The sequence below is a fragment of the Necator americanus genome, chromosome X, assembly GCF_031761385.1.
Source record: "Necator americanus strain Aroian chromosome X, whole genome shotgun sequence".
In the NCBI taxonomy this organism is placed as follows: domain Eukaryota; kingdom Metazoa; phylum Nematoda; class Chromadorea; order Rhabditida; family Ancylostomatidae; genus Necator; species Necator americanus.
Genome location: NC_087376.1, coordinates 10,455,038 through 10,480,833, shown reverse-complemented (window position 1 = coordinate 10,480,833; position 25,796 = coordinate 10,455,038). Strand labels below are relative to the sequence as shown.

Here is a 25,796-nt window from a genome sequence, read left to right as displayed (position 1 = left end):
CTCATCTCAGATCCAGTAATGCCTCGTAATTCCTGGAAAATTGGAATAATTCGTAAACTGAAGCAATCTCCAGCGGGAGTGGTACGTGAAGCAGAGATTCAACTACCGAACGGACGCCTCGTTCGCCGACCTGTCAATCTTCTCGTGCCGATTGAATTGGACGACAACGAAGAAGCTGCCGACTACGAAAGTGCTAAAAACGAAGAGAAAACAAGTGCTCACCCCATGGACGAAGCCCCAAATTTACAAAAGAGACGCGCTACAATTTACGTCCACGGAAAAAGCTCGACTACAGTAATTTCCACCACGGCACCGCGAACATGCAATTAGTAAAGACGCTTCCTACAACACTATTGCTGCTGGCACTACTAGCGTTTTTCAATGCATCAGTCGAAGCAGTTTCGACTCCATTGCCTTCCGTTCGAACATTCGCACGCTGCTCTTCAAAAGGAGTTGAACTCACATCGTTCAACGCCCAGAAGTATGAGCTTTGCGCAGGAGAATACTGTATCGTTAAAGAGAAACCGCCGAAAAAGGAAACGATACAGCTACCTCCAGAAATCACCTTGCCGGACTACTTCATTCAATGGGAAATCTCCGATGGTCACAAAGTGACAGTTGTTGAAGTCACCTGCTGTCAAGTACCGCTCTGCAAAAAGGTTCAGTACTGGTTCTGTACAGCTAACGTGCTGAACCCAAAATGTTCACCTCGAGCAGCGATTATAGTAATTGCGATCGGCCTCTACCTTACTACTACAATGATCTACGTTCTTTGCCACGTACCTGTAACGCTAAGCATACCATGTCGGATTCTCTGCAAAATTCTTGTGCGGAACACGCAACAACAAGAGCAGAATGTTCACGCGATACAACACCAAGGTCAATTCGCACATCGCTGGACTATCATCCCTCGCCACCAGATCAACTATGCCGGGGAGTATAGAGAGTCACCTCTCTATGATCAGTTTATCTCAAGATTGTGTTATTTGTGTTATTGTTATTGTTAAATATGTATAAATGTTCAATTGCCCAAGTTCAAGTTCGAGGTGTGGTCGGCCCCGAGTGGCACAGAAGGTTCTCAGACAGAAAGACCCGCGTGGCAATAGTTGTTGGTACACATTATACCACTTCCCATCTTTCCGCTTAATATGGTTTTCTTAAGATTTAGATGGGACAAATCCAAAAAAGCAGGAAAATCTCGTCCCATAAAAATTCCAAAAAAAAAAACACTAAAGGCAGAAAAAACAGCGATGTGAATGTTTTTAGGGCAAACCTTCTTCTCTAAAAAAAACTACCTGAAATATCTTTTTATGCTCTTATCATGGAGTTATTCGCGATCTTCCAGACCTAACAATATGCACAGAATCTGAGCTTTTTTGGTCATTAAATTTTGTTAAATTCACGTTTGAACTGCTGAATACTACGTATCATTGCATTTTTAATTTTTTTAGAAGTTGTTTCAACCTTTTATCTCCTTTACAAAAATTTGCCTCAGCCGGGAGTCGAACCTAAGGGCCACATTGTCATATTGCAGAGACAAAATGTTGATTTTTTTTCGCATTTTTTCTTCTTCTTCCTGTAATTCTATCTATGCACCTGACTATCCTATTTTTGATTGTATTATGTGCTTTAATCTGAATTAGAAGCTAATCCATAGATTTTAGATTAGAAACAGAATAGAATAAAAATGAAAACATTTTGCAATCTGCAACCCCATCTCTACTTTTTCCCGCGGATTCCCTCACCACGTCAGATTGGTGATATGCTGCCTGAGAGCACAGTGAGAAGCTGTGCGATAACTGTGAAGATCAACTACAGAAACCTCGTTGGAGAAGTTTGTTCCGCGTCAAGAAACGTTTTTGTTCGACTGCGGGATGGCCGAGGACTCAAACTCTGGATCGTAGATGCTCACGCGCCTATAGAAACCGCTGAAGACTTCTGGATCGTAGATGCTCACGCGCCTATAGAAACCGCTGAAGACTATCGCAGAGACGCCTTACATGTTAAAATCAATCCGCTCATATCCAAGACCCCAGCCAGCAAAGGCTATTGTCGGAATTGGTGTAAACGAACATGATTCTCGAACAACAATACGATGAGCTGGGAAAATGATATGATCCAGCGAAGCAAACGTCGGACAAAGGCAACCGTCTGGAAAACCTTTGCGAGTAGACGAATCTCATCATTGCCTCAACATTTACAAGGAATCACCGACGCTCTCAGTGTATATGGCAAGAGTCAACCTCACCGCCTGAAGAGTAGTCCGAGTGGAAGAAAACTGCTAAAGGCAGCGTGTCACGGAACTAAGTTGGGGAACTTGCGGGACAGTGTGGAGTTTGAGGTGTACATCACGAGTATGAGCGTGGCCCCGTTCAGTTTCCTCTAATCGTCCTTAAAAAAACTGCGTGGGAAACGGTGCTTGTTCCTACGAGATAAGTTGGAACGCGCCACGCCTCTGAGGTCTGCAGCCTATTCGAGTGAAGTCAATGAAAAGACTGTTGAGGGAACCGAAGACTGTACAAAGTTGCCATGTTGTGACGTACCTCGTAGAAAACAACGTGGTTTCCACCCCTTTTTTCAGGTCAATCAGGGGAAATTGAGCGGGACAGCTTCGTGATCATCTTCGTCTTCGTTATCTACACCCGGAACTCTACATTTTTCCACAGGTTTCCCAGCTGGGCCAGTTTCGTGATACGCTCTTTTTCACCTTCAGCTCGACTACATTTTGAAAAGGAACATGCCTTCGTGTCCCAAAAATGTGCTTCATGCGTCTTTTGGGCTTCCCGTGGTGGAGCTTGAGTGCTCCGATGATGTAGTAATACTCGCTTCAAGCAGCGCAAAGTTGCAATGTGACGACGAAGTTGTGTCAAAATTAGCTGCAGCCTACGGCTCACGACTCTGCCTTCGTAAATGTAAGCAGTTGTGGGTCTCCGCGAAACCATAACCATTAATCAGGGTGAACAGACAACCAATTGAACTTCTGAACGATTCTGTTATTTGACCTGCATGCTGAAAAACTACGGCAGCTATGAGAGAGATATTCAGCAAAGCATATTCATATTCAGCAAAGTGCGCGTTAGTAGTTCTGTATTCAACTCTTTAACGAAGTGCCTGTGGTCGACCACTATCGCCAACAAAGTCAGACTGCGACTCGCCCTAACTGCAATTCGCCCTATCATGATTTACAGATCGGAGACTTGGGCAGTGCCGTCAACAGTGACGAAGAAGCTCGACCGCTCGGAAAGGTTAGACGGCACCTTGGCTATTTTTGTCCAATGGTGCGTCATAACAAAGAACTTGAAACAAAGAAGTGGACATGGTGAATGCGGATAACGCGAGGAAAACATTCACATCTTGTCTCGCCCTCTAAAATAGCCGCAAAAACCGTCCTCGCTTTCTTAGCCATATTATAAGGAGGCCATCAGACCGCCTTCTCCATGCAGAAGCTGCTATAAGGTCAAAACTGGAAAAAGCCATCTGGACGTGGAAGTTGTGTGTACGAAAGTGGTGAATGAAGATCTAAAGAAACTTTGCATCAACAGGCGCTTCATGCAAGACGCAACTTTCTGAGAATATGAAATAGCGAAGGATGGACACTCTATGCGAGATCTAGCAGTAGATCGATAAATAGGCCTAATATGTTCAAGGACCACTCACATCGGCGAAAATAACAAACCGCGTTAGTTAGTAACATCCGCCAACCGTTTAAGTGAAATGATTGAGTCATACATTGATGTAACAGATTCCATGTTCTCTTGTCCTTGAACCTTCGCATTCCTTGTATGGACAAAAATTTAAATGTACTATCATAGTATATGATAACGGGTTTAGCCCATACGTGTTAAGAAAACACTTTATAAAGAAGAAATACGTTGCATCATCTATAAAAGATGTGATAGGGTAGGCTATTTTTACACACGTGTTAAGGAGAGCATGTAAACCTTCATGAGTATGCTCATTTCCAGGTTTACATACAACAAAAGTTACCAATCTTTAGACTGCATAGGCAAGGTGAAAGCTCGTTTAGAGCATTCGCAGATCGCAAACACCGCATTCTCCTTCAGAATGTTTTCTTCGATGTATTTCGAAGGTGGAGTACCTTTTCTTGAATCCAAAAGGAAAGAAAAGAATCCAAAATGCTAAGAAATTGTGACCTATGAATCTTTTCTGGTCAATATCCTTCGTGAAGATTTTTCCCCGCTAGTTCTATTGATGTGACGTATTTAAATAAAACAATTACGTCTCTAATTCCTTCGCACGAGATGATGTTCAATAGCTTGACTTAAACACGACAAAAAGGAAAGAATCAAACGTGAAAAGTTAAGCATTTACTCTTAGGATTAGATTAGATCCTTGCCTTACTTCTTTTCTAATGTTTTCATCTTTTTCAGCATTTCTACAGGCTGTTTTTGCTTCTTTGGTGATCTTCCCTATGTGGATTATTCTTACAATTTCGTTCCAAATGTGCTTTTGCTTTTTTCATAAGAATTACAAAGTTCCCGGTGCTCCGGTTTTTTCTTTAGTATTGCTGTGGAGAAGAACTGTGTAGACTAAGCGTATAACAAATCTTTGCTTTTAATACTTTTTTTCGTCGTGTTCGAATTGAGATCCCGAACACCATCATATATTTTTATCACGAAGTGGCTATGCCAGGGGCGGATGGGGAGGGGGAGGGGGGGGGGGGGGGGGGGGGGGGGACTGGAGCAAGTCTCGTCACACTGTGCGCCGAAACCAGAAAGCAGAAAGACGGGGTGGGTGGAATCCACGGCGTCAGATAGTGCGGCAGCGCCAAAAACAGAGTCCCACTACATCGAAATGGTGCGCCAATGCTACGAAAGTAATAAAATGAAGTGAGAAGGGTTGTTTGCGTAGCGCTTCACCCCTCATATATCCACTTTCCTCTGCGTTATTATGTTAATTCTGTCATGTTTGCTAGATGCTTTTTCAGAAGTTAAATACGCGCGAGTGGACAACCGCTCTAGCAGTAGCTAACTGTTTAGCTGGTCTGAAGTAGGATCCTTATCTTTATCAGTATGATGATGACGTTCACGTCATTTCATCTTAGCATATCGCTCTATGCTAATTGTTGGAAAAGAAGGCGAGTAACGATATACTGGCACGGTATAGAGGGAGTATAGATCTTAAATCTTCTGTGAATATTCCTGAAGTACTGACACCTTCGGCAAGAAGGCTGCAGAATCTTTCAACAATGCTTATATTCAAGAGTAGAGCGAGGAGAACCGATGTTAGTAACAAAAACAGGTATAATTTAACGGCAGAAATTTATAGAAAGCAACCCTGAAATATTTATTGACCAATGAAAGCAAACGATGCGAGCACATCAAGAATTCTGAAAGCCTGGCGTTAGTCACGCGTTCAGACATCTTGGGGTGCATGTAGTTCCCGCCTTTCTGTTAATTTGAGACTTGTTAAGCACCTTTGATGGAGACTGTATAGAGAGATGAAGGAGATTTCAAACAAAAAAAATTATGCTCCCCACCAAACCTATCGAACGGATCGTTTTTTTTTTTCAAATGGAATCTACTACATGTCTCGAGAATCTCTACTGAAGGCAATCGAACGGGTTCAACAAGCTTTCAATCTTTTAGTATCTCATAAAACTTAACGATAATTAGTGCCGTCTAATCCTTATTTGTAAAAATTTCTTCCCACTGAACACCAAGATTTCGAATACTAGAAGAGGAAGAGGTCGTAAGAGTCAAATCCAAACACCGGAATTGGTGAGAATTTACTTGAGTGTAAAATAACTTTGATTTGCTTGTATGATTCTTGAATTAACGCTGCCACTGGCAGAAACCAATGCGTCGGAAGGTTCACATTTTTTAAAGTTTTTTTTTTTTGTCTCGATAGTTCCATTGTTGAAGTAATGAATAGAGTAGTTAGTCGTAAACGTTTTTTTTCATTCAAAGTTAAGAATGAACTTAGAAATAAAAGGCACTGGTAAATTGTTATGAACAACTGATAGAGAATGTATTGCTCTGAAAAAAAAAATGCCGTTTTGACGTTTGATTTGTTGAGTCTTGCTTTTTTGGCCATTAAAATGGAGGGTCAAGTGGGCAAAACGGAGCATTTTCGACATGGTTTTTTTTTACATTTAGTCGAGGTTATGAAAACTGAGCTGAGATTGGTGCGGTGCATGAAAAAGAAGCAATGCATGAAAATACCACCCACAGTTTGCCTTTGCGTTCCACGAATGGGAACGACCTCAAAGACGGATCACACAGGAGAATTCTTTTTAGTTCTTAATGTTAAAAACTACTGTTAATTAACTAGAAGCATACATTTGGTTGTTGTTTTCATTTTTTTTAGTTTCGCATAGCTAGTTTCATCCCCTCCAAACAACAAATCTCACTTCAAACATTAAACGCAAAAGATAGGAAGTGCGAAAGTTCGACTTTCCTTGAATCTTGGCACTGAGATTGCAACTTGTCGATAGTCAAGTTTAAGCAAGAATGAAGCGAGAATTGTTGAAATACCTCCTGGATGAATGCTTAAAGTGCTCCATTTTTCGTTGAGCCAGAAACTATTATAGAGAGGTCAGGGGATTGGCCATGGGACAAAGACTAGCTCCCACACTAGCCACTGCATTCATTTCTAAAATAGAACAACCCATTCTGGAACGAAAGCCTTTCCTGTATTGCCGTTACATTTATGACTGTTGCATTATATGCCCCACTCAAGAAGAGATGGACACTTGTTTTGAGCTTCTAAACCAGCAGTCCCCTTACGTATGGTTCACAAGGGGGAAACCCAAAGAAAATTGGCTGTCCTTCCTTAATGTAGAAATACAATGGTCCAATGGTGAATGGAAGACACGATGGTTCCGAAAACCCAGCAACAAAAACATTTTACTGCATTGTCTTTAAGCGCACCTTTGGAAAACTAAGAAATCTGTGATTAAAAACATGTTTAGGACAGCCGTAAGGGTGACATCAGATATCCAGGGGCGGATCGATGCGATCAACCTAGCACAACGCATCGCGAATTCTAATGGTTACACTGGTAATGTAGCACGTAGGCCAGATCTTGGTGCACAGCGAGAATATGCCACAGTGGTTGAGTCGAATAAGATCAATTTCTGCCTGCCCTTCATAACCGAGGATCTGAGTAAGGCGATAAGTGCCAGTCTGGTTAGGAGCGGTTTCGATGACCAAGTGAGAGTTGTGGAAATGCTTCCAACAAATCTCAAAAAGCAACTAGTTCGAAATAGAATGTACGATCGCTTCTGTCTTACTCCAGACTATGTAATATGCCCATTCGGGAAGGAAGAGGACTGCATGGTCTCTGGTGTAGTCTATCTAATTTCGTGCAAAACATGTAGGGACCAATACATAGGCGAAACAGGGCGACCCCTTTGTGTTCGCATTGAAGAACATCTAAAGGGGATGAAACAATCGAATGTAGTAACTTCCCTCGGAGCTCACCGCAGACAATGTCATGAAAATGTTCCTTTCTGCATAGCTGTCACAATTCTATCGTACGAACCCGAAATTATAGCTCGCAGAACTTTAGAAGCGTTTTGGATAAATGCAAAAGGTCCAAAAATGAATAGAAAGGAAGAGTGCTTAGCCGTGACCAACGAGCTGGCTCTGTATCAAGACCCCTGCGGGTTTGATCTACGGGGTCATCTGCGGGTCGCATCCTAATTAGTATCAGCCGGGCGGTTGCACCACGCGGATATCCGCTAACATCACGGCAACGCGGCTACTGAGGTAGGCACAACGATTTAGGCTTTTTTGGTCTTTGTTTCCGGGTGTAATATCCTAGGGGATGATGAATTATTCTGGAGGAGGCATTTGAGAGGATATATTATAAATGTTCTTACTTTCCAGGCTCTGACGAAGGCGACAACGCCGAAACGTTAGCCGTAATAAAGTTTGTTAACAATCTTGGGTGTTGCTTAAATTTGACTATCGACAAGTAGCAAAAAATAGGTGTCCGAAACGCACCGTTTTGCTCACCTGCCTCCCCACACTTTTATGATCTGAAAAATAATAGTCAATGAAACCAAAAAGTCAAAAATTAGAGTATTACTATCTTGTAAAACGAAGAGTCCTCTATCAAAAAATTTTAGATTCTTGCCAATATTTGCACAAGAAAAAAGTTTACGACTTAGTCCTCAACCCGATACGTCTTGATGGCGTCCAAACAAAAGCATATGACGATAACATCAAAAAGTGATTCGCAGCGGATGAATCGGAAAACAAATCTAAGACATATCAGCGCATATCTAAGAGAAGAGTTACTTGTCCATATGAAGAAATAACGGACTGTGCTGAAACCATAGTAATATATCAGACCAAGTAATCGGGTCGGAAAGTACATCGGAAAAACAAATCGAGAAATACGTGTTCGAATCAATGAGCGCCTTAGTAGTAAAGCAGTGAGAACAATAGCGGAGATTCTAGTATGGCATGAACGGCACAGCGAAACAAATGTCTTCAGAACCAGTGATCATTTGGAGAACTATCCTTACTCATTCCGAACTAACAACAGTAGAAAGGCCAGCAGATGTGACATCAATATATGTTGGTACAAAATGCACATAAAACAACACTTTCAGGCCTATAAAGAATATGTAAGTGTTAAAATATCACGCAGCAAAAGAAAATAAAACCACCGTCTAAAAATCTACGAGAAATTTAGTAAACAGTAAATATAAGTGAGTAAATTTAAATTCATTACAAAAGACGTCTCGGCTTAAGGACTAAAGAACTTGCCATCTGCAAAGCCCAGCACTGCGTCTTAATATTTGTAAAAGGCTGCTTCTACCGCTCTGTGGAAATGATATCAACATAGAATGAAGTCAACGACCGGCAATGCAATTTCGGGTTGGATGCGCTCGTAGCACTATTCGGACCGCGAAAAATATGTGCGTAATAGTCGTCAGGTTTTGACGGGCATTTCAATCGCATGATGTTTTGCACACAAGTGCTCGCAAAAAATAGCATTAACCAATACTCTCCTGAAGTTTATTAATGCGAGAAGAAGCACTACGGGCCGCTGTTTAAGAGCTTATAGCGACTGTGAATTTCATAACGTCATTCGTAGTGCATCGCGTAGTGCATCCAACCACATTGCATTGTGACGAAAATTAGCGAGGAAGAAAAGAACGTTTCTCCTCAAACTGCCCAATCTTTTCGAAGACTACGAGGGAATGGGACGAATTACGCATGTAAAAATATCACCTCGAATAATTATAGGGTGCTCTCCACTGCGCAGCAAATCCCACACAATAATATTAGTGTCCAGTCCTCCTGTCGCTACATGTCGATTATTGGAGCTCCATGCAATGCAGTTGACTTTAGCGGTGTGGAAAGTCCACTCCTTCTCAGCAACAATCTTGTAGGTATCTTTCACCGAGTAGGGAATAACCTGAGGAAGTATTTGTGGCGTTGGCACTCATCATACAAATCTGAACCCATAAACAAGTAGAAAGTATTCGTACCTTACGGCCGCTGTCAGTAGCAACCAGATACTCCCCGTTGGGTGAGAAAGCAACACTTGTGATCGATGATGAGTGAGACAAAATTTTCACTTCCCTTAGTTTGATGTCAGACAGCGAATACACACGCACTTTAGAATCCTAAATTAAAAAAGTAGTGTTATAATCCTAAAACTTAAACAACCTGAGTCGATTTTACGTGCCGCAATCGGCTATTCCATTTACACGAAGTGTCTGAACTCAAAAAACTCTTCTCAATGCTACAACAACAATAAACAGCAACAAAATAACAAAATTAACAATATTTGCAATGCTGTAGGATCACGAATACTAGTACTGATGCTCACGAACTATAAAATGGGACGCTGAACTAACGAATGACCAGGGTCAAGCGTGTAATGGGATTTTACCATAGGGGGTCGTAAAGACAGGGGTATGCAAGGGAAGAGGGTCGTAAGGGAATGGGCGGTGAGCAGTAGTGAATGGAGATTAACATGGTAACCAGGAGATATTACGTAAAAATATTACGTAGTACTAAATAATTACATGAATTATAAAATGAACAATACAATAAACAATAAAAAAACAACAATACAAAACAACAAATGTTAAGTGATGAATAATGGATAGTTGATTATTGTTAAATGATTACATAAAAACAAAATACTATATTTATTTTCAGGTGTAGGACAGAAAGGAAGCTCCAACATTGTTTTGAAAACGTACAACGAGTTGATGTAACAATGGGACAAGGCAGGTTCGACACTCCGCTGAGTCAAATTTTTGCAAAACAATTAGAAACTTGAAACCAGTTCCAAAACATAACATTATAATTATACCTAGTTTTCAGCAGTTTAAAAGTGGATTTAATGGAGGTTAATGACCAAAAAAGCTCAGATTCTGTGCAAATTGTCATGCCTAGGAGATCGGGAATAAATTTGCCTCAACAGGACCAAAAGAAAAAATTTGGGTGGTTTTTCAGAGAAGAATATTTGCCCTAAAAACAGTTATATCGCTGTTTTCTTTTCCACTTCCCAGTCTTTTTGGAATTTTGGTAGGACAAAATTTGAAATTTTCCGACTTTTCTCGATTTGTCCCAACTAAATTTTGGGAAAACCAGATGGTCGGGAGAGGAGAAATTCTGCACGTAGAACTTACCTTAGAATCCCTCCTGAATATATGGGTAATTATTTGAAACGCCGTCTCTTTTTTCTGGAATGGGAAAACATGCCAAAATTCCAACTTTTGCTCGCGCGTCGAAAATTGTGTTATCTTGAAAGAAATTCAATAACTGAGAGTAAATTAGTGCGATGAGATCGTCTTCCAGTATATTGCAGCCGAGGATTTTCTCTATCAGATGCTGCATCACTCAATTTCCAAGGCTCTGCAGGCTTTCTTTTATAGCATTTTTTTGTAGGTTATGTTTTTAGCTTTATTTTTTTATAGCTAGCGACATCGACGACGAACACTACTAGCTCATAAAGCACCTTAACGTCTTCACGAGGAGAACGAATAGTTTTGAAAGTACCTGGAGACGCCTAACTTCGGAAACTATAGAGCTAATACGTCAACGTAGAGTTGCACGAGTTGCAAAGAACCAGAAATTCACGCCCGAGATCCTGAGCCGTTGCAAAGAAACGATAAAAGAAATCTTCGAAAAGAGAAGACCAGCAGTATTGACTGAAGCAGCAGAGGTGGGCAAGAACATTCATAACACCCGTTGGATCTTCGCCAATCGCAAAACAAAAACGACTGCTCTCTGGAACCAAAATGAAACCATCGCATTGAGGAATGGAGAAAATCATACATGACTTCTGCTCTAATCTCTTCGACAGCCATGCCCACTTGCCTCGTCATCGTCAGGAAGACGGACATGTCGTTCAAGAGGTTCTCCGTTCGAAGTACGACATCCTATCATGTCGGTAAGAAATCGCACGGAAAGAAAGAATCGAGCCTGAGCATCTGAAGAATCTTCTAGCGATTCTTATCAACATTCTGGCGAGACTCTTTACACATTACATGTCGGAATAGAAGGTTCCTAAACACTAGAAGTGCAGCAGGACTGTGTTGTTGCATAAGAAGGGAGATCTTAATGACATCGGCAAGTGTCGCCCATTCTTCTTATAGGCTGTTCTCTACAAGCTCTCTACAAGAGTGATCCTTAACAGGATTGAAAGTGTTAGATGAAGGTTAGCCGTGCGAGCAAGCAAGGTTTCGAAAATTGTTCAGCACGACTGACCTCATTCACATTGTTGGGAAACTAATCGAGGTATCGTGAGAGTAAGGTTCTGTGTCTCACCTTACGCTATTTCTCACCTTCTTCGACATAAGGAACGCCTTCGACCCAGCTGAAGCGGAAGCCGACACAGAAACCTTGAACAACCACGGCGTCTCTATTCAATACATAGAGGTACTTCAGAAGCTGTACGGTAGTATCACTATCAGTATTTCGCTATTTTACAAAAACAACATCATCATCGACGTGAAGAGAAGAGTGCGACAAGGTGACTACTCCATCTACACTTGGGCTGATAACGTTCAGCACCAGCAAAGCGGGATGATACAATCTCACCCAAAATATTCACAGCCACCTTCGAGAACGCAATGCGAAAGTTGGAATAGGGCGACATGGGAGTGAACGTTGATGGTCGGCAGCTACACCATTTGCGCTTTGCTGAAGACTCGTACTGATAACACCTAGCATCAGCCAAGCGGAACGAATGTTTGCCGAATTCTACGAAACACGTCGATGTATTGGTCTTCAGGAGCCGGTAGAAAACGATTTTGATGATAAATGGATGGGTATCGGATGCGCCATTGACGCTCAAAGAAACGAACACATCAGACGTTACGTTTACCTGGATCGGGAAATGAACATGACGCAAGAACTGACCCCGGAACAGGGCAGGAGGAAATGAGCGGCTCGAGAAGCTTATAAAGCATCGAGGATGTAGCGAAGAGGACTGAGAACATCCGGAAGGCCGACGATTGGGGCATATGGAAGTATTGCTGGTGTCCGGTTGAGCAAACCGAGCACAGGTGATGCACAGGTGATACAGGTGACCCTGCTTTAAATACTTATCGAACTCTGAAGGCGAACGAAGCGAGCATCACAAGACGTCTGAAATTCCGGAGTCAGCCGAACGTTGGTATATATATATGTATATATACATATATATATGTACATATATATATATATACATATATATATATATATACATATATATGTATACATAAACATATATATGTGTACTGGTTCTTGTATTGTTACTCTTATTTTTGCTTTTTCTTGCTAATCACCAAGGTCATTTTCTCGGGTACAAAGAAGGTTGTTGGCCGTTACAATGTTTATCCGAGAAGTATTGCTAGAGTTTTTGCAAAAATTCCTATAAGCTACCAACCAAGAAGAACGACTGGAAGAAGTGATACAGCTGTTAGCAAAGCCGATAAAAATCCGTGCTTAACCACGGATTTGTACCGGCTTCGCTAACAGGGATATCACTTCTTTCAGTCGATGTTCAAAAGATCTGGCTAAATTTTCAAAAACCACTGTGCCTATCGGGACACTCAATCGTCGCTTATGTGCTGGAAGAGTGTTTGGTAGAAGATCCTGCAAGAAAGTTCCATGAAGAACAAGATGACCTTGGTAGCATTTGCAAAAGCCACTCTTACACTGAAAGTAACAAAATGGGCACATGGGTTATCCATTGATTATTCGTGTTTATGGTGCTCAAAGGATCAAGGATAAAGTTTCTGGCGTTGATCAGTTCGCTTGGAAAGCGCCCCCACGTTCAATTCAATTCAGAATCATTTGAGGTTTACGAACGTGTAACTGGCCTACAATGACTTGCGGTGGCTAGTCGATGCGCCAAGTCAGTGTTTTTATCCTCCCAGACAAGTCTGGTACCAATTTATCGACCCCGGAGGGATGAAAGGCTTGATGAGAATGGCTTGATGAGATTCGAACCTCCGATCGATCGTGCAGGAAGCGGAACCTCTACACTACACCCATCCCATGTGTTGTTATGTTGCTTATGTTCTTCGAAACTGATGCGCAGAGTTCTGCCCGGCACCTGGACCGAAGACTGCTGATCTATGTTGCGCAGGCGCCATCTCAGATGTATAACTATGGTACCATGGATGGGAAATGTCACTTCCACCGCCAGCATGATCCGTTCATGCAAATGAATGTTAACTCGAACTTCTGAACTGATCTAGACCGTGCCTACTATTCAAGTCACAATCAGACAGAACGAATGCTGTTCAAATTTGATAAACGTATGAAAAGATTGGTCTGAAGCTCAGCCTGGACAAGACGATGTTCGTGGGAAATGGACGGATTTCTGATGCCCCATTCACGCTCAACGTAACGAATATATGAGTACTCCAGCTATGTATATCTGGGGCGGGAAATTAAAATGAATAACAACTCGAACTCCGAGTTGGCATTAGGAGACGAGCGAGAAGCATAAAAGCGAAGAGGTATATCCATACATTCACTACTTCACTCACCATAAAAGGACCAGAAACACCTGGTTCCATGCTGAAGAACTGTAAAGAGGATCTCGTCGGATTCTCCTCGAATGTCTTCCAAGCACTACGTGTTCAGTGGATACGCTAGAGATACGCAAACATGAATCGACAAAGCTACACTCCTCTCGTTCATACACGCAGACAACCGTCTTAGGCACCCTTCTGACTGAAAACGCAGGGAACTACGTACGTACAAGGAAATACGAAAGAATGGAGAAAGTATCGAAATTACGGAATCAATTTAAGAAACCAATGTACTTAATAATACATTATATTCGTTTGGTACTAGGAGAGAGAAGGAACGAAAAGATGATACTTTCAAGAAGTATAGGAATCTTATCAAACAAACTCTTCCTCCAAGAGATCGGTGATACAGAAACCCTTCTCTTAAGCGCCTATTCACCATTCACAAGACCAGCTTTTAATCACTTTCTTCCGTTCCTATTCCTTCACCTGTTTCAAAGTACCAACAGTATTCGAAAGTTTCACATGGAAACAACGTAGGCCACAAAAATCTTAGAACTTAGATGATTTTGATAACCCCACTCCCGCTACTAGAAGCTAGAATGTTCCGTTTTCAGCGAAAATTTTCATATAGGCAACTTCAAGTTATTAGGTGTATCTTTCGCTCAAGTTTCACGTGAGGTTTTCTCTTCCTACTGATTCACGGTTAGAAATCTGAGAATCTTCGCGGTTAGAAATTTGAGATCACCTTTCAGTTGAATATTTCTCAGAAATTTCATCAGAAAATTCTAGTGGATGTCTCTGATTCTCCTAATGAATTTAGTGGCTCGTGAATTATATCCTAGCCAACGATGCAGTATACGATTCAGCGATAGGTAGGCAAAGTCACTGTTTAGGTAGCAATGACAGTGAGTCTCCACAGGACATGCGCCATCGCTACTTGCTTTGCCGAGGCATGATCGGAGCATGCTCGAAGATCCGACAGGACCCTCTCTTTACACCTCGCACTCCTCTGTGCTCACCTATTCAACACCACCGTATTTCCTGCTTTGGCCTATGCTTCACAAAACTGGTCAGTCGCCGCGTTTGCCAGGCAAAATAAGGTGGGCCGGACGATGCGTTTTAACGACAACCGTTGGACCAGAAGCGTGAGCGGCTGGGTTCCACGTAATATTAAGTGCACCATAGAAAGAAAGACCTCGACCTGATGGCCAGACTTCTTCACAAAAATTTCCATCGAAAAAATTGATCCTCTTCGTGTCCCAAGCGAAAGGGAGGCCACTGAGCGAGACTGGCACCGACTGGGAAAATGGAAAAACTACTGGCGCCAGCTCGACCAGTTCGAAGAACACCAGGCGTAAGGCTGATAAAGGTGAGAAATGTTGTCCAATAGGACAGAGAGTGAACAAAAAGAAATCCCAGTGCCTTCCAAAACAACTGTATTAGACATATCTGTCTCGCGACCCTAAAAGGCAACTTATCACAAAATTGTATGGAAACCTAATGGAAAACATAGAGGTTGGGGTAAAAATTCGAATATGAGCATGATATCGCTTAATTTCCTCTAATCGTCCTGCGTAACGGCGTGAGAACGGCGTTTCCCCTACGAGAAATGTTAGGACGCGCCACCCACGTACACTCACCACTTATCTCAGCAGCGTATTCTGGTTTCACTTGAATATGCTGCTGTGGAGACTGCAAAAGATGAATGAAGTTGTCGGATTCTTTGTGGACTGAGGTCGGTCAAATTTTACTAATCGCCTTGAATTCAAAATTATTACTCTTCAATGACAATCGGACGTACATCAGTCATACGGATCACAAAAGAAAACAAAAGAACGAAGGAAAAAAGAAAAAGTAAGTAAGTAAGTAAGAGTTTTGCCTAACTGAGAAGCACGCATCTACTTTTGTGTCAACAGTAACCAAGGCTAACTGAAAATAAATTTAAAAAAAGACGACTTGCCGAAGCAGCCAATCAGTCAGGTATAACATCATGAACAAATTAACAAATGCGCTATATGATAAAGCTGAGGTTCGTTAAAGGTAGAAAGTCTGAGTAAAAGTTAACCGAGATGATATCAAATGCTGATACATAATTTGACATACCCGACAACCCACAGCGATCGCACCGGTGGATATTGCAATGCAGGATGGATTAAAAGAAACGCTGAGATCGGTCGATAGTTGTCCGTCCTAAGCTAAGCTATGCGGAATATGATGCACAGAAATCTACATATTCTGCTCAAACATGCAATTTACAACAATGATTTTACGACAAACGATGAAGTACATGGTTTACAGTCGGGTTTGAATGACTTGAATCCTTAAGCAGCAATGCTCAAAGCGGCAGCTCAAAGTGGAGATAAGGCTCCGAGTAAGGTGAGACCATCGCTAGCCCCACCCATTTCTGCAGCCGGGTAGAGCCAGCGATGGCCCCCCATCGCAACCGCTAGCTTCACAGCGTAGCATCGAGGGCAGCTGCTTAAACTTTACCCAGCTTCAGGTCGTTCTAGCCCCACTATATCAAAACACTACAAGAAATCATACCTTAAAAAGTAAGACATTTTTGTCGCAAGCGACAACAGTAAGCCCGCCATCTTCAGCAGATGCAAGACCGAGAGGCTGCGACGGCAAGTTCACAGATGTTGAATTTATCGAATCTAGAAGCACCAGAAACGAAACGAGAATTGCAGTAAGTTTGCCTGACAACGTGAAATACCTGTCGAATCGGGAAAGTACTTTGTGAAACAGATAGTGTCATCCCAAGCACAACTAATCAACAAATCTTTCAAAAATGACATCCCAACGATCTGAACAACACAGCTTAGTGGGAAGCACTTCGAATGATCTTAACATACCTGTGATTTATGGAGCATTGGAGAAATCCTCTTCGATGCTCCGTCACTTACACTCCACTGCGCTGAAATAGAGCCTTCGAAAAAGACAATAAATGGCAGCCATCCGTAAAAGAAAGTGCTGAGGAAGAAATTTAGAACATACTGATATGTCCTTCAAAATCAGATGTGAATAGCCATTGTTTGCATTTACTGAGTGCCAGAGAAGTAATTCCTTTATTATGACCATGAAGAACCTGCAAGCAAATGAAACACACTGAGTATATGGCATACAAGCCTTTTTAAATATCTCAAGAAATGATCACAGATGTTTACAGAAATATAACGACAATACACGTAACTCCGGTGACGTGGCCAAAAGGTTTTCAGCCAGGAGTCGCACACATTACTGCACTAGCGTCCAATTTCCAAATATGTATTCATAAAAGAAGACTGAATAACGCAGCTATCATCTTCGGACAAAATGCATAGTCAATGGTAAAGTGAGGATTTAGGTCCTATCCTTTAATGATCTCGATGCTGGTTTCCAAACTAAGACAACAGTGTGAACATGACTTGATTTCAGTTACAATTATTTTTTATTGCACATAAGACCATAACTAACTCTTACTCTTAACATGGACGGAAGACCAAGAGATGAAGACATTGCCCAGTCTCACTCTTTGAGAGAAAACCAATAGAGGACCGTCATCTTTGTTTTAATTACATCCATTACAGTTAAGCTTCACAAGCTACTTTGAGTGGGATATGGCAACAAAGAGAGCGAAACAGAAAAAGTCGGGAAGCTATTTTCACTTTCACAGCTTCTTTATAGCTTTATCCAGCTTTCTTATTATAAGACATATAAAACTTCTTGCTTTAAAGAAAATTTGGGAATAAATGTTCCCCAGACGTGTGCTTCGTGTTTCATGAATTCAAACGAGAAATTTAGAAATTCTACAAATTGCCATCATTTGATGCTAGCCTATAAAGATTCACAATTTCACTTGTCACCCTAGAATTTCCTGGTCCTACACTTAAGATGGATGGTTTCTTCTTTCTGATATGCGCACGACATCAAACTGTTCAGAACAGAATTTCTTCTAACAGAAAAAAACTCGAAATCTTAAAAAACAAAACAAAACAAAACAAAGACTCCGATTGAATCACCAAGGGTTGAGTGTTCCTGCAATGCAAGAATGTCCTGGTGTGTTCTTAGTTATAAGGATATCAGTTACTTAGTGAATTTTCTTTCACCGACTCTAAATGATAAGGCGACGCTTAGTCTTCAAAATGGACTGCTTCAATAGGAAAGGAAGGGTAAGAGAACATGTGCCCTCTACGAAACTGATAAACTTTTTCTCTCATAGTTTGAACATGTAGCAACTGTGTGGACACATATTCCAGGACATCCAATTCTACAGCATTGGAAAACAACAGCTTTCTCTTTTCAGCGTTTATCAGTTTTGTAGAGAGGTCCGCTGGAAGTGGGTAGTTCCTTGTTATCGTGAATCAAACGAGCCAGCGCTCCTTCAGGCCTACTCTTAGAGAGCTGCCAGGTACATCGGGTTCAAGATCGATCATATGAGGTGGTTGCGTATGTCGTTTCTAATGCGTATGATAAGAATTAGTGGTATAGGGCGGTGCTTTCTGTCGGACGACTTCTATACTCCCTAGACATGAGACGGTCGAATACTCGCCGCAGGGCGTGTCAGTTGTCAATCAACATTTTGACTGCACAACTTTTACGTGAGCGGCAAATTGGTGGGCCGCCGTTGGATGCAACCATCAACCCATACAGTTAAAAACGTCCTCAGGTCTATTTCTCTGTCCTGAAGGCGACCACCTCAACAGCATCAGTCGCCATGTACTCATACTGCAAATCATACTTCTACTCTAAATTCAATGGGTGATAGAAGTAGGATGCATCTTGATTGTGAAAGATGAGTAGCCATCAGGATTATGAAGCTGGATTTTTGATATTGAGAAGAAACCGAAACTTTGCCAGCTCGTCGCACCAGTCATGTGTGCCGGGATACTGCAAAAGAGCATTTGCACTAGTGGTTGCGTTTTCTAAAGCCGAAAACAACATCAGATCTGTAGTCATCTTTGATCGTTCTGACATAAGCGTTCCGGTTTAATTCTATTTTAGAATATAGACGGGTGTATGTCAAAGAAGTGAAGGCGAGGAAAAAGAAGAAGCAACGATAGGGTCGCCACATCCTTTGACATACCATCATATCAGTGATGAATCGTACACTCCGGTCAAAATACAATCAAGTCTGAAAAACTGAAGAATCATTCGCCAGCTCTCATCAATGCACCTGCGAGGCTCTTCGCTCGTCGAGAACGGTAAAGAGGGTTCCGACGGATTCTCCACAGATATCTCCAAAACATTACGTGTCCAGTGGGTTTACCGGGGGATACGCGAAGATACCTCGACGAGGTCACACTACTGTCATTCATTGAGTCGCAAACAACCGTCATAGATGCTCTTATAGTCATAGAGTAGCAAAGGACTACACCGTTATAAGAAAGTAAAGAAGAATAGTGTGAATTGTCGAAATTACTGAATAAATTAAAGAACAACGTAGTTAAAAGTACTACATTTCAGTTTGTGTGGTGTTTTAATGAGAAAACTGGAGTGAGTTTTATCTGGATACTACCTTTAGAAAGTCTAGAAACCTTATCAAATGAGCTCTCTTTCTTCCAAGAGATCAGAGATAAAAAAGGTCCTGAGGATTAAAAAGGTCCTGTCCGGAGACAAATTAGGCTAGAAAAACGTTTTTGACTTACAGGATAACGATAATCTTTATTCCCGTTACTTTCAAAAGCTGAAACGTTCCGTTTGAAAAAATTTATATATGTAATTTGGAGCTACTAGATGCCCCTTTCTCTCCTATTCCACGTTAGGACTTCTCTTGCTTCCTGAACAGTTACAAATTTGAGATCATCTCACATTACAAAATTCCAGTAGATAAGTCTGATTTCCCAAAACAATTTAATAGCTGTGAATTATATCCTAGTCGGTGATGTAGCGTTTGATTAGAGGTAGAGAGCAGTCAGTTATTTAGATAGCAACGAAAAAACGAATTTCTTTAGGATACGCAGCATCGCTAATTGCTCAAATTGCTCTGTCGAGCTATGATTGGGGCATGCTCGACCCTCTTTACACGCATCCTTCACTAGTTATCTGTCGGAATGGGAGGTTCCTAAACAATGGCAAACGACCAGGACCGTGTTGTTGCATAAAAAGGAAAATCCACATAACATCAGCAACTATCGCCCAAGTTGTTTGGTGTTTGTCGTCTACAAGCTCATCTCAACAGTAATCAGGATTGAAAGAACTTTAGATTAAGGATAGCTGAGCATTCAAGCAAGGTTTCGAAAATGATTCAGTACAACTCACCACATACACACCGCCTAAGAACCCATGGAACATCGTGAGAGTAGAACATACCGCTGCTTCTCACCTTCATAAACATGAAGAAAGCCTTCGATTCAGTTGAGACAGAAGAGGTCACGGAAACCTTGAACAAACAAGGTGTCCCTACTCGACACATACTTCGTGAGTCTTACAACAACTTCACGACAGAAATTTCCCTATTGTCACAATCAACGTGAAGAGAGGGGTTCGACAGGGTGACACAATCTCATCGAAACTATTTAACGCCGCTCTCGAGAACGTGTTATGAGAAGTGGAATGGAATAACATAGGAGTGAAAGTTGGCGACCGGTAGTAACACCATCTCCGTTTGTTGATGACATCGTTTTGATAAAATCAGGCATCAATTAGACGGAACGAGTGCTTGTCGAGTTTGATTAAACGTGTAGAAGATCGATCTTCAGCTGAACTTGTATGACACGATGATCATGCAGAATGGATGGGTTTTTGGGGCCTCATTCACACCCAACAGAACGAATATATCCAAGCGCTCCAGTTATGTATATCTAAACGGTTAATCAACATGATCTGATGAGCATAAGAAAGCGAGCGGCTTTGGAAGCATGAAAGAGCATCGAGGCTGTAGTGAGAAAGAACAAAAACATCCGTCCACGTCATCACCTGTGATGCTAAAATTATCCCGCTTTAAGCAACTGAAAGGGGTATTCAAAGTTCAGTCCTGCGTCAACGTTTCAGAGGCAGAGACGCTGCCGCATACGTCAAGGAAGATATAATTAAATGTGTCCGACACGTTATGCGTCCCAACAACAGTCGTTGAACCAGAGCCGTGAGCGACTAGATAAAACGCGATATCAAGCGCACAACGTATTGCATGAACACCGCCGACCCATTGTTCAGACTTCTTCACAAAGTCGTTCAAAGAAATATATGTCTTCGGGTTTCTCGCGAGAAGAGAAGGCTCTGTGCAATCAAACTCCGGAAAATTGTAAACTTTTAAAAGGAGGAATAACAACAACGGCTCACCTTATCAATACGGCCAACCGGATCAATGAAATTGAGAAACCCAGCGAGAGACACCGATACAAGGACTTTGGGTCCCCACACAATACCGACTTGCTGGTCTTCAACGGCGTCACCAAAGTGTATTGTTCTGTGAATAAACCTCTCTATTTGAAGCCACATAAAGATGAATTCTGAGTACTTAAGACACAAACAACTCCAAAAGCCACTAATATTTACTTCTCCAGAACTTTCTCGTACACGTTCCATATCTTCACAGTTTTGTCACCCGAAGCTGTAGCCACTTTCTTACCACAAGGTGACCACGCTAACCCGAACACACTCCCGGAATGAGCAACAGCAGTCTTAAAGCAAAGCAATCTTGTCAAAAACCTTCAAATTTGCCAAGAAATGATACCAACCTGTAGCGAAGTATCTACGAGCTCTGCAACCTTTTCACCTTCACAGCCTTCGAAAAGTATCACCTAACGAAATAACGAATTTTGTGAGAAACAATCAGCACTAGTCTAGAAAACTACTACCTTACCTTACCATCCGCACTAGCACTAGCAAAGAGGGATCCAGTAGGACTGTACTTAGTAGCGTGAACGAAACGAGAATGTTCATGAAATGTCTGTAGAAGTAGTCGCATAGATCAGAAACATTCTACTTATTGTTCTACAACTGCTTCACTCCAAATATTAGGGACCAGTGCGTTGAATGTTAACATGAATATAGTCTGGTTAAGATGAGCTGAAGCCTGTTTTTCTTCGTAAGTGGTTGCGTTCGAAGTGGCACGAGCGGGAGGAACAAGCGGTTGCGATCGAAATGGGATGGTTTCTCGTGAACTCCACTCATCTCTGTAGTTCGAGGGCGAATATCAATGCTCTAACCTCGATCGTAACCGCTGACTTCACTGCACCGCTTTGGGCGCAGTCGCTTGTGCAACTGCAACCGACTTCAGAACATTTTGACACGACTATATCAGCATGCGTTTCACCACTCTTTTTTCAAAACTGAAGTCGGGTTTAAGGTTTTAAGGAGGGCCCAAAGATAATGTTTTCTTAAAAGCATCACCCCACGAATCTGCGGTGGTGCGGGTTTCATGTAGGTTATGCCTATACGGAGTCGTAGATTATGGAGAGAAAGGTGATTCCGTCCATTTCTTCCTAATCGCCGTAAAAAACGGCCCGGAAGATACGGCTTCAAGCGTTCCGGTGCGCTATTTTCTACAACGAGTTCGATTGGAGCCCGCCAGCCTTGTGCACGCATCGCATCTTCCCGTCGTTTTTTTACGGTAGTTAGGAAGGAATGGACGGAACCACCCTCCTCTCCATAATCTATGACCCCGTATAGGAACACCCACCTGAAATCCGTACCACCCCAGATTCGTGGGGTGATGTCTTTAAGCATTAGCAGAAGAAGTAAGATAGAAGTGGGATAGCATCGAAACTAACGGTATGTAACCAAACAACAGAATAGCATTCTGTTGCTTGATCGACATACCAGTACAGCATTACAGCATTACAGCTTTTCAAACAGCAGAGAAAAAAAAAACCAAGTAGAGGGATTTCTTGTGGCGAAATACAAACATTATTGAAAGATAAAACTCATTAAAATTATAAAGCTATTGAGTGTGGGTGTAGCGCAGTCGACAAGAGGTCCAGCTGAGACTGCACGATCGTTGATTCGCAACAATCCCAGTGGTCGATCAATTGGCCTTAGCCTTGCATGGGAGGATGAAAACACTAACTTCACACATCGCCTTGCTCCGCAAATCATTGTATATGTCAATGTGCGCCCATAAAATCTCAAAGATTATGAACTTAAGTCAAACGCATTGGTGCATCGCAAGCGGATTGATAACTATCAGTTGGATGAAATCTGCACTGAATACACCGAAGACCGATCCCAAATACACCATAGAAAATGACCTGAATGGCAAGTGATGCCAATCGATAGCGAATTATTTGCTGCTAACAAAACACCAAAAAGACAAATCTACAAATCTAAGCACCTGAAAGAGATTTTAGAAATGTTCAAAATCTCCTGAAGATTCTACTCCTAACTGCATTATCGTTTCATAAGCAAGGCATCATTCAGCTTACTTGAGAATGTATCAGATAAAATCATACCGTTTTGAATTTGAAAGGTGGACCCTCGAAAATTGCCACAGTGTTATCCTCGGAGCCGCTAATAAGCCGGTAAGGTCTCTGGAAATGCACCTGCTTATAACGATTGAGTTCTTGAGCAACAAAGCCGGCACCTACAACGTTTAGACCTCCACGACTCGCAATTGATGGAAGTAGCAGACGTATAGTAAGATCAAAACGACACGAAGCACTTACGCAATTGCGTACACGGCTTCCCGCGAGGCGCTTCGGTGGAGCGTGGCGGCCAGGAATGTGGTGAAACGCTTGCTGGCACAACCCATACGCTGCAGTTTGCGAAGCTCCCATCTTGGTTCCAACTGCTGCCTTCACCGCGCCATTTCGAGCGCGTACGCAAATGCACCGCTACTACACTCGTGTTTCATGTCGTATTGACCCGACTATATATTTACTGTTCAACCAAAGTGACTTTACTTACGACCGAATATCGCGTAAGCGGTTGCACTCGAGGCGACTCAACGTTAGCTATCGACCTGACAGCTTGTAAGATCACAGCGTAAAGTATCTTGTTATGTCTACGAGAACAAGACGCAGTGCAGACGCTCGTCAGCGGAACGCATCAATTAAAAGAAGGATTTCTGAGCCTACTGAAGCAGAAAAGCTGCATGCGTTGTTCCAGATGTGTGGTGGTCACCCGAGCAATAATAAACGCCAACTAGTAAAATCAACTCACCGCTGGACGGAAATCGATGCTGTTCATGGGACGAGACTGTCCAGACAAATTACCATTGGACGTACCAGTTTCAAACAAGAACACATGGCCGAATCTGAGAAATGTTATCGTTTAAGAAAAAACCTGGAAACTCAGGCAAGTTCTTTGAATTTAAGAAGTCATTGTGGGTTTGTTCTATGCAGTCACCATAACAGTTCTCTTGAAGGATGTATGGATTTCACAACGAACTTTGTTCGTTAGTTGTCGCACTGACACCACCGCGAGAACACTTAACGCCACTAGCGTTTGCTCGCAGATCGATACCGTCTCACGGTGTGCCAGAATAATGGTCGCAATGAGCCAATCAAGTGAATGGAATACACGAATGGCTAATGCTCTGTGCAACGTGCGGTGGTCGAATGTATCTGCTAATTGAACAAAAATCGTGGTATTAGCTGTACCTCTCGCGCCCTTCTCCGACGACAGCCACTCGTTTACTGTCATCGTTCCATGCGATGTCTCGGACGCTACCGGAGAACACCTATATCAAATAAAAAACAAGAAAGATGAAAGAAAAGACAATCGTATAATATAAAACCTGATATGTGGCTTTCAAAATGTGGGTGGCCTGCGTTGTGTCCCAGATCCGGATATTGCCGGCGGTGTCTCCAGAAGCGATGTAAAAGCTGAAATAGTGACAAGAGGAAAATCAACTATGCGAGATCGTTGAGACCCAACCAGCCACTGGAAAAGCAGAACGCACCCGGAAGGGCTCATTTTTGCTACGGTTGTTGGCACTGGATGTTCGGTGTAGATGTCAACGTCTGTGACGTTCTAAATACAGAAACCAAAGTCTGATGTGGAAAAAAAGCACGAGGGAGATAGGAATGAGTACCTCAATGTTCACGATGAAGACCGAGTTCCCGTTACAGTACGTGATTTTGTCGCCTTTTGGACTAGATCCAAGCACGGTGGGGAATCCTCGCTTGGTCTGAGGCAATGAGGCAAATACACGATATTTGGTGAATTCACTTCCGTCGTCAGAATTCATCCTACCAATAAGCGGCTCAATATTGATGAAAATATAAACAGAAAACATAAGAGGTCTTAAAATGGAACTATGTTCGGAGGTACAATAGAGCAAAAACAATGCAGCAGCAAGAAGGCGTGCAGCGTTGAGTGGTGACTCAACAAACAAAGAGTACGTGCTGACCGCAGCCGCCAGGTCAGCACACGATTAGCGGGTTGGGCTTACGACTCGCCATTAATTCTCTCTTTTCGCTCTTGCAGCTAAATTTCAACTCTAGAAAGGTAAATACTAGATTATTAGTTTTAGGATAGAGGAAGGATAGAGGAATATTAGGGATTGAGTTTTGGAATCTCCCAAAAGTTTGGAGGCTCAAATACATTCTACGCTCAGTAGAGTTGACGAGAGTAGCTGGCTTGGACCGGTCTACACGGCAAAATTAATTTTTTTTGGCTTCAGTATTCCATCCTTGATATACAGTTCAATTAAAGGAACGGACGTCGTTTTCAAAAGAGCGAAAAGGGAGTTGAGAGGAAGGAACTCCAAAACTGCTTTAAACGATCTGCTAATTACAGTACAAAAATCGTACTCAAATTTCAAATGGGAGTAGCGGAGAAGCCATCTCTACGGCCATTATCAGTCTTTTTCCTTCGTTGAAAGTACTACATGATATGACTTATCTATTCATTTCCAGTAAGCCTGTTTGGAGAATCTGGCAAGGTTAAGGGATTAGTAGTTCCAGCT

At 42.2% G+C, this 25,796-nt stretch overlaps 2 protein-coding genes across 5 annotated transcripts; one reads left to right on the top strand and one right to left on the bottom strand.

Annotated features, from left to right (window-relative positions):
- Nucleotides 1–18: 18 nt before the first annotated feature.
- Nucleotides 19–7,667, top strand: RB195_022198 (uncharacterized protein; the record flags this gene model as incomplete). Of its 3 annotated transcripts, XM_064209243.1 has the most annotated exons (4): nucleotides 19–294; nucleotides 336–964; nucleotides 3,189–3,278; nucleotides 6,935–7,667. In XM_064209243.1, the coding sequence occupies 4 exons, from the start codon at nucleotides 19–21 to the stop codon at nucleotides 7,665–7,667; spliced, it is 1,728 nt and encodes a 575-aa protein (XP_064065122.1). The 3 variants fall into 3 exon arrangements, with proteins under 3 accessions (XP_064065122.1, XP_064065124.1, XP_064065123.1); XM_064209241.1 differs by lacking the exons at nucleotides 19–294; nucleotides 336–964 and adding an exon at nucleotides 2,738–2,922 and having other exon boundaries at nucleotides 3,066–3,245; XM_064209242.1 differs by lacking the exons at nucleotides 19–294; nucleotides 3,189–3,278; nucleotides 6,935–7,667 and having other exon boundaries at nucleotides 321–1,007.
- Nucleotides 7,668–8,497: 830 nt separating this feature from the next.
- Nucleotides 8,498–25,076, bottom strand: RB195_022197 (uncharacterized protein; the record flags this gene model as incomplete). Of its 2 annotated transcripts, XM_064209239.1 has the most annotated exons (18): nucleotides 8,498–8,586; nucleotides 9,210–9,396; nucleotides 9,470–9,607; nucleotides 16,070–16,156; nucleotides 16,511–16,623; nucleotides 16,683–16,773; nucleotides 16,822–16,883; nucleotides 16,964–17,054; nucleotides 21,227–21,353; nucleotides 21,443–21,567; nucleotides 21,625–21,687; nucleotides 21,750–21,836; nucleotides 23,338–23,415; nucleotides 24,047–24,140; nucleotides 24,487–24,566; nucleotides 24,624–24,711; nucleotides 24,789–24,859; nucleotides 24,921–25,076. In XM_064209239.1, the coding sequence occupies 18 exons, from the start codon at nucleotides 25,074–25,076 to the stop codon at nucleotides 8,498–8,500; spliced, it is 1,827 nt and encodes a 608-aa protein (XP_064065120.1). The 2 variants fall into 2 exon arrangements, with proteins under 2 accessions (XP_064065120.1, XP_064065121.1); XM_064209240.1 differs by lacking the exon at nucleotides 8,498–8,586 and having other exon boundaries at nucleotides 9,169–9,396.
- Between the last annotated feature and the right edge of the window lie 720 nt (nucleotides 25,077–25,796).